Here is an 8339-nt window from a genome sequence, read left to right as displayed (position 1 = left end):
GAAATGACTTCTCGTGCAGAAATTAGTTGCTCATTAACATCCTTGACACCAGCAAGGAAAGTGTCCATTTCAACTTCCTCATGCATAACCTTTGATTCCAGCTCTTTACACAATAAAGCAACTTTAGCCTCATTGCGGCTTTCATAAAGACCTGCTAGAATATTCCAAGCCTGTTTTGCACATTTTGTTGAACGAATGTGAGGAGTGATAGTGTGCTTCACAAAAAATGCAATCAATGCATGAGCCTGCGCATCTCTTACCCAACGAGCCTGCTCAGCCGTAGGCAAAACATCTCTGACAGTAGCAACCGTGGCAGCAAAACCTGGAGCATCCTCAACATCGCATGCATCCACAGTACCAGGACGTACATCAATGCCCTGCACAATGTTCCAAACTCCCTTTGATACAAGTACATGTTGCATCATGTAAGACCACATAGAGTAATTGTCCCCATCCAATCTGTCCTCAGCAGCAAACATCTTGAACACATGTGTGTTGTTGTCAACCATGGAAAATGCATGCACCTGATGTGAAAATTGTCCAAAATGAGGAGAAATTGAGTGAGACTAGCACGTGGTATATAGCACAATTCGTAATAGACTGTATGGGACCTGTTATGCAATAATTTGCATTGACATAAATTCTGCACAAAATGAAGAAATTGCTTGTGTCGACCTCACTGTAGTGGAAACGGAGGTCGAAATGAGCCTAGAATGAAATTTTTTGTCGACCTGCCTGCTGACGCTCGCCAAAGCTCATTGAAATCTGAGAAAACGAGCAGGGGTGTTCAGGCGACGCTGGCGCCTAAGCTCGAGAGGACGTGACCTGGACTGATACCAATTGTTGGAATTGGGGTTGCAGGGAAACACACACAGCTTGGAGAAGACGAAGGAAGCTTAAGTCACACAACAGAGAGTGTATTACTTAGTGTGCAATGGAAAGATGGATAGCCCTAGAGTGATGGACGTATATACAATGCACGGGGAAAAAAACCTCCTAAAGAGGGAAAAAATGCTCCGGCGGTCCTAGTGTGCTCACACACATTACTACCACATGTATATGGTAACAAAAACCGTGATCGTGAAAGACGCGAACTCGTGAGTCGCTTATGCTTCTCCAAAAGTAATTGCTTTTTAAATGAATGCTAAAATTAGCTTAAAACCTTGCATGAAGCTCTAAATTTAGAAGTTTCTTTTATTTTTTAATAAAGCAAAAATTTATAAAAATAATCAAAATTTCTTAAAATTTTAAGAATTCTTATTTAAATTATAATGCGAATTGATTAAAATAAGACGCTTTCACTCCTATATGTTTAAAAAATACAATAAAACATTTGTTGATTGTTTCTCATAGTGATCTCATAGCAACACAACACCACCAACCACATCCAATGCTATGGGGCATTGTCACGATAGCTGAAGGGCCCTACAAAGCTCTTGTAGAGGGCCTATGAGAGAGCCCTCAAATACATTTCATGGAATGCATTTTGTTATCTCCAACCCACATCGCTTCCAGCAATGCACACATGGTTGTGATATTTTATTGGAAGGGGAGCCTCAACTATATCTAACGCGGGCATGGGAGATGGGATCAAAGGCTCCCATCAATCTAGGGCCCTGAGTGCCATAGATCTTATTGCAAAAGTAAGCTCGTGTATTTTTGTAAATTGGGGTGCCCGAGTTTACAAAAATATTCAAGCTTACGTACACGAGTTTACAAATTTACTTTCTCCTATCCCGATACATTGGCACGTCAAAACTTGACGAAAATGTCTACATTTCACAAGTGGCATGTGCGGGTGACTTGGTTAAGGAACATGGCTCTCATCCCCCAGGTTGTGGGTCCGCCTCGACTATATGTGACGCTGAGGAAGTGAAGGATCGACGGCGAGGGCTCAATCCATCGTTGATCTCATTCCGTTGAGGGAAAAAAACTAGGGTTACCCTGCGTCGCGGAAACCCCTTGAACCCACGACGTCCCCCTTTGCAGTCTCGAGCTCTATTCATCTGAGCTAGCGCGTTTTGATGCACAATAGTAGACGTCTCGCGTATAAAATCCTGTCCCCCCTTTGCACGATGATTGGACGGCCCAAATCATACGCCCGCCCTACCAAGCATACGCCCGTCATTGATCCCTTGACACTGCCCTGTGTCACTTATTGACGAGGGGCCTCGGGACTACGTGGCACGAGCATGGGGGGGGGGGTGGAATCTACGATGGGGGGATTGTGGGCCATAGATCTGGGCGGCAGTGCCGAAAGTAATCTGGGGTACCCTAGATTACTTTCGGGGGTTGCCGCCTTGCACACGTGTTTAAATAAATTAGGGCCCCCATGCTTCAGAAACGCGCGAAAGGCAAAGTGGTTAGGGCATGTGCCTCCCATGGGTGAGGTCACTGGTTCAAACCCCACGCCCGCAAAATGGGGTACCCTAGATCACTTCGAAACGCAGATACCCTAGTCTAGGGTACCCTAGATTACCCACAATCCCCCGCCGTGATCCCACCGAGTTTACTTTGCCGGAGATATGCGGTGCTCAATCATTGCACCCTATGCCAAAGTGGAGGATGAAAATATGCCCTTCTTCCGAATGCCTCTTTTCTGCCTTCGACGACTCACTGCGACCCCACACCTTGCCTTTGTTAAATTGCACTCTCTGTGGCTAGCCACGATACTGTCCTCGAAGATCTGAGAGAGAGAGAGAGAGAGAGAGGGAGAGAATGACCGGAGGAGAAGGGCAGCAAGCCAGGAGGAGGGTAGCATTGGTGCTGGTGGATGGGATGGGCGATGTGTCCATTCCCTCCTTAGGGTTTCGGACCCCTCTTCAAGCTGCTGATACGCCCAATTTGGATGCCATCGCAAATGCTGGCATCAATGGGCTCATGGATCCAGTAGAGCCCGGATTGGCATGTGGCAGTGATACCGCTCATCTTTCCCTGCTTGGATATGACCCCCGCACATACTACCGTGGTAGAGGTGCTTTTGAGTCTATGGGCGCCGGCCTTGCGATGTCCCCGGGCGACATTGCCTTCAAGGTTAGTTTCTTACATCACCTTTTGTTCTTTTTGATGGAAGAGCCATGCACAATGTGTATATTTTCAGGAAATCAAGATGGGACTTTGCATGTCTCTGTATATGTAAGGATTTGTGACAATTGTAGATCTAGTGAGATGTATACACATTTTCGTATCATGCCTTGTGAAGAGTTTTGATAACAGGTTATGTTTTTCTCATTTAGCATTGTCCAGCCTTCTTGCCGAGTTTGCATATCTTACTTGATGAGCCATTCATGAAACCTTGAGTCTTGTGATGTAGTAGGACTGTTTGTCATGCTTGAAAACTTCATCATAAGAATGAAGACTCGATTTGAGAGGCTGATCGTGTAGGTTTTCTGTCCTGTTGCTTTAGGGTTATGAGGTTTGAGGTTGGCGGTAATGTAGGTGCTTTTTGGTCTTTTTGAGGCTGTAAAATGGAAGTCTCGCTGAGGGTGGCCAAATTCAGAGAGTGCACTCACGAAGGTCATTTGCTAAAGATTCAAGAGACGCCATCCCTTTCCTGCAATAATTTGGGTGAATACTAAGAAAATTCCCACCAATAATGTGAACGGGGACAAAAGCAGATGTGCCTCCAAAAACTGTGTATCTAGTTAAATTTGTAAGGTAAGGAGTTACACAGCTTTTTGCATTTTGTATTTTATAGATTTAACCAATTAGTATTCCTGGTTTCTTCATTACATATGCGTACTCATAAGTTGAAAGGCAGGCTAGCTTACAGCATAGTCTTTAAAAAATTCATTGACAGTTAGGTTTAATCTGTCTTGAGTCCATTTACATTTTGGCTTTGTGTCTATCTATATTGAGTTTAAGAGAGTTCTCTAGTTGGCAATAAACCGATGTTAGTCCAGTGTTTTGCTTTTGTAGTGTAATTTTGCAACCATTGATGATGCAACTGGGATAGTAACAAGCAGACGGGCTGACAGACACTTCGAAGAGGAGGGCCCTATCTTATGTTCGGCACTTGATCGGATAAAGCTTCCGTCGTTTCCTGATTATGAAGTAAGAGTCAGGTGCAAAATTAAACAACTAGGGTTTTTATATTTTGTACTTTCTTATGTTGATTCTGTCATTGAGGTTTGGCCTCTTAGTCACAAGTGTTCTTTTGACAGATATGCGACTGAGCATAGATGTGGAGTTGTGGTAAAAGGGCCTAACCTTAGTGGAAATATATCTGGCACTGATCCTTTGAAGGACCGCAGGCCTCTTGAGGTGGTGGAGCCTCTGGATGACACCGATGCTGCAAAACATACCGCTGCAGTGGTAAATGAGCTATCTCATGAAATGAGGCAAGTACTTCGAGCTCATCCACTTAACCAAGAGCGTTCTTCTCAAGGAAAGAACGTGGCTAATGTCGTACTTTTACGGGGGTGTGGAATCTGCATCCAGGTCTAGTAATTTTATTACTTCTTTATAAACTTTCTCCACCTGTTTGAAGGGTAATTGATCATCATTAATTTCTCAACAGGTGCCTTTCTTTAATGAGAAGCATGGTCTGCATCCTTGTATGGTGGCTCCGACCAAGATAATTGCAGGTCTTGGCTTATCCTTAGGTATCGATATACTTGAGGCACCCGGCGCAACAGGAGATTACCGAACATTGCTGACTTCAAAGGCAATTGCAATATCAGAGGCACTGGCAGCTCCCATGAGTTGTGTGCCTCGAATATTTATTCCTGGCGATGACAGCCTTCGTCCAGGTCGTGGCGATGGCTATGACTTCGGGTTTCTGCATGTCAAGGTTACAATTTGTTAATCTGCATGAAAGTTCTTAAAATTTTCCTCCTGTTGAAATTGGTATTGAGAGGAGATTTTTGTCTTGTGCGTAGGCAGTAGATGATGCAGGTCACGACAAAGCGACCGCACTTAAAGTCGGGGCTTTGGAATCCATTGATAAAATGATAGGCCAGCTGGCTCGTCTGCTTTGGGAAGCTGAGTGTCGTGGTGCAGCCAAGTTTTCTATTTGTGTTACAGGCGATCATTCAACTCCTGTGGAGTATGGGGACCATAGCTTTGAGCCCGTTCCCTTCACCCTCTGTCATCTAGAAGATTTTGTCAAAGCAAGAGGTGGAACAGATGTTGTCAATAGTGTCTCAATGGAGCAATTTGCTATTGCTAATGAGCAGGTGAAAGTTCTGCTGGTACAAAAGCTCGAGAGTGATGGAAAAGGTGGCGTTGCTGGTGATTCTGTGTTGTCTTTTGATGAACTAGCAGCAGCAAAGGGCTGCTTGGGACGCTTCCAAGGCAGTGAAATGATGAATGTAATAAAGCAGTATCTAGAGTTGGATTGAGTTTTGTCTGTGGCATATATTCAATGGGGTTACAATTTTAGGAAAAGTATCGTGGACTTGCAAGGTTGACATACATCATATATGTAGATTGGGGTAACAATTCCATAAAAAATATAGTCGACTCCCCTTTATGCTCAGATGACATTGCCAATCTTCAGTAAAATACAGTAAATGTCGTCGAGCGTGTGGATCACTACCCTAGAGGGTTTTTTTTTGGGGGGGGGGTGGCGCGGCGCGGCGCGGCGCGGCGGCGGCGGGTTAGGGACATGTGGGATACCAAATGCGTTTCGCTCTTAGAGAGCTCTGCAGTGGTAAATAGTTTTTAAGTGGAACTGAGGATTAAGATTCTGATGATTTTGAAGGGTGATAGATTGTAGAGATGGATCTAGTGAGGGGGCATCCAAAGTGGGTTGGGTGCCTTGTACAGTGACGTGTGGGGTTTCATGATCACTGAGAAACATTTTCAGTTGGAAGCTTCTTTTCATTTTATTATGTGCTTCTAAGAGGGTATTGGGGAAGGATTTGGAGGTGGGGAAATGTATTTGAGGCCCAAAACACATCTTTTTGCTGCATGAAAGGGCTCACGATGTGTGTGCACAAGTACCCAAGATAAAGCATTATCAATGGGGTAGGCCTATTGCTTACCCTTGTAATCTCAAGGGTTGGTGAATGGGAGCCAAAATTTGTCTTCTTTGATGGTTTTTGTAGATGTAGGTAAGAGGTGAAAGTTGACTTTGTAGAAGCAGGGGAGATAGGAGTAGGGGAGGCTAGGGCATGAGACCAAACGTTATGGTCCTTGGGGTTGATGTGTTTCGGTGCGCTCCATTCATGATGCAGGTTTAGTTTTGTTCGGATTCTTATAATGTGTGTTGCATGTGTGGTAAAGGGTTGTAGGTTGTAGTAAGTGGGTGTTTAGATGAGAAAAGTGTTTAGATGTGGTTGAGTGGGTATTTGGGCATAGAAGGGACGAGAGATATTTTGAGCTTTTCGGAAGGGCACGAGGAGGTTGGTGAAGAGGATGTTTAGGGAAGATTGGATTGGTGGGAGGGTGATTGAAGAGGTGGTGGGAGTGAAGGGGGTGTTTCATTTTGAAGGATCAATAATAGTTTTGTGGTTGGTGAGAGGAATCTAGGGGGAAAGAAAGGAGCTTATCAGGATGGGGAAGTAAAGCGCCTTTGGTAGGGTGTGGGTGTGAAGGAATTCCAATAGGTTTGTGGAAGGTGGCTGTTTTGGATAGAGGGAGAGAGTTCAATTTCTTGTAAATGTCAAGTTCCACAATCTCCTTAATATTCGCTCTTTAGCAAGGTGGGTAAGTTACTCCTTTGTCGAGCTAATTGATCTCTTGCGTAGTTTTGCTTCTTTGGTGGTGGCCAAATGTGAATCTACAATGAAGCTTTGCATTTGAGAGAGAAGTAGTTGAAGAGAGCATTCCTTTCGGTCTTTCAAGTAGTGTTGCCAATCATTGGTGATTAGGGGTAGGGAGATGATGGAAAGTTTGTTGATTAGATTAGAAAGACGATTAGTGACGATAGTGTGATAATCGTTAAGTTCTTTTTTGAGGTTTTTGATGATGATCTTCAATAAGACCTAAGGTATAACCTAATTGGTATTTGGTTGTGAGAGTGGTAAGTTTAGCATTAAGGAGAGCTTGGACTTGGTTATCTTCTTGATGAAGGTCGGGCGATTTCATGTTAAGGCTAGTAGGTGTCAACTCAATCTTATGAAGTTCTTCCAAGGGTAGGACCTTGATGAATCCTTAGAGAGAAGTTGGTGATTTCTTCGAATTCTTTAGGCTTTGTGAGGAGGGTAAGGTAGCTAGGAGAGGGTAGCCCGAAGGAGGTTGGATTGGAGGGCTCAATCAAGAGAGGAGTTTGAAGGTAAAGATGTGGAGTGATTTGGTTTGATAGTAGCGAGGATGATCTGGCGATTGGGAAATTTCTTCTCATAGGGGTTTGGGCTATAGGAGGGCTTATTAGTGGGGCTTTGGTTGAGCCGGATTATTGTTTTGTTCTCCAGGTTCTTCTAAGAGTGTCTTGTGTCGTGGGTTGGGGGAGAAATCAAAGAAGTCTTCGATTAGATTTTCCAATTCATCGGTGAGGCTCTTGTAGGGGTCTAGGGTAAGGTCATTGACAATAGAGGGACCCTCTTTGGAGGGGATTGTGATTCATCGGGGAAGCTATGGTAGGAGTTTGGTCATTGAGATGGCTTCCACAGCCCTTGGGAGGTTGAGGTGTCGAGATGGAAATTCATTGTCAGAGTGAAGCCATCAAAGTGGTTTGTGACATATTCTAATGCGAGACTTGAAGAGGACTTAAGGAGAATGTGGGCCACGAGTATAGCCATGAATCAAGACTTGGGGCGAAATATTTAGTAAGTTGTGAATTGTAGACCAGAGATAATGAGGGCCACTTGGGAAGAAAGAACACGCAAACTATGTACTACGGATTGGGGATTATGATAGTGACTATCAAATGAAGGGTGTAGGTTCCATCAGTCACTATAAAACTTTTTCAAAGTTTGATGCAGCCATTTACCATGTTTTGTAGTGAGAGTCCAAAATGTGGTGGCCAAAGAGGAGAGGGGGACGGAAAGGAGTATTTTTGTAAATTAAACATTATTGCTATTATTACCGCGCTTGTTATTGCTATCATTACCGAATTTTTAACCGCTATTATATTGTGTTTTTAACCGTGAAACGCTTTGGAGCTAAAAAAAAATCAAATTTGGGTACTTTCTATTTTACAAATAAAATAAAATAATAGAGCATGGCATTTAAAAATGAACAAAGAAAATGGTAAGACATTTGATCATTAAATTAATCACATACATATGATTACCATTAATTAACATGATAAAATATATATCTCTCTCTCTCTCTCTCTCTCTCTCTCTCTCTCTCACACACACACACACACACACACACACACACACACACACACACACACACACACATAGCGAGGAAGGGACAACATGACAATAAAATCTTATAGAATAAAA

General features: G+C 43.6%; 1 protein-coding gene across 1 annotated transcript; it reads left to right on the top strand.

Moving 5' to 3' along the window:
* Window positions 1-2579: 2579 nt before the first annotated feature.
* Window positions 2580-5479, top strand: LOC147446971 (uncharacterized). Its single transcript, XM_086522885.1, has 5 exons — window positions 2580-3033; window positions 3919-4064; window positions 4164-4440; window positions 4520-4792; window positions 4881-5479. The coding sequence occupies exons 1-5, from the start codon at window positions 2719-2721 to the stop codon at window positions 5340-5342; spliced, it is 1473 nt and encodes a 490-aa protein (XP_086379011.1). The 5' UTR covers window positions 2580-2718; the 3' UTR covers window positions 5343-5479.
* The last annotated feature ends 2860 nt before the right edge of the window (window positions 5480-8339 follow it).

This window comes from Adiantum capillus-veneris, chromosome 11 (genome assembly GCF_014529385.1).
Source record: "Adiantum capillus-veneris isolate H3 chromosome 11, ASM1452938v2, whole genome shotgun sequence".
In the NCBI taxonomy this organism is placed as follows: Eukaryota; Viridiplantae; Streptophyta; class Polypodiopsida; order Polypodiales; family Pteridaceae; genus Adiantum; species Adiantum capillus-veneris.
The sequence above is the reverse complement of the archived record's forward strand: the minus strand, read 5'-3'. Positions and strand labels throughout refer to the sequence as shown.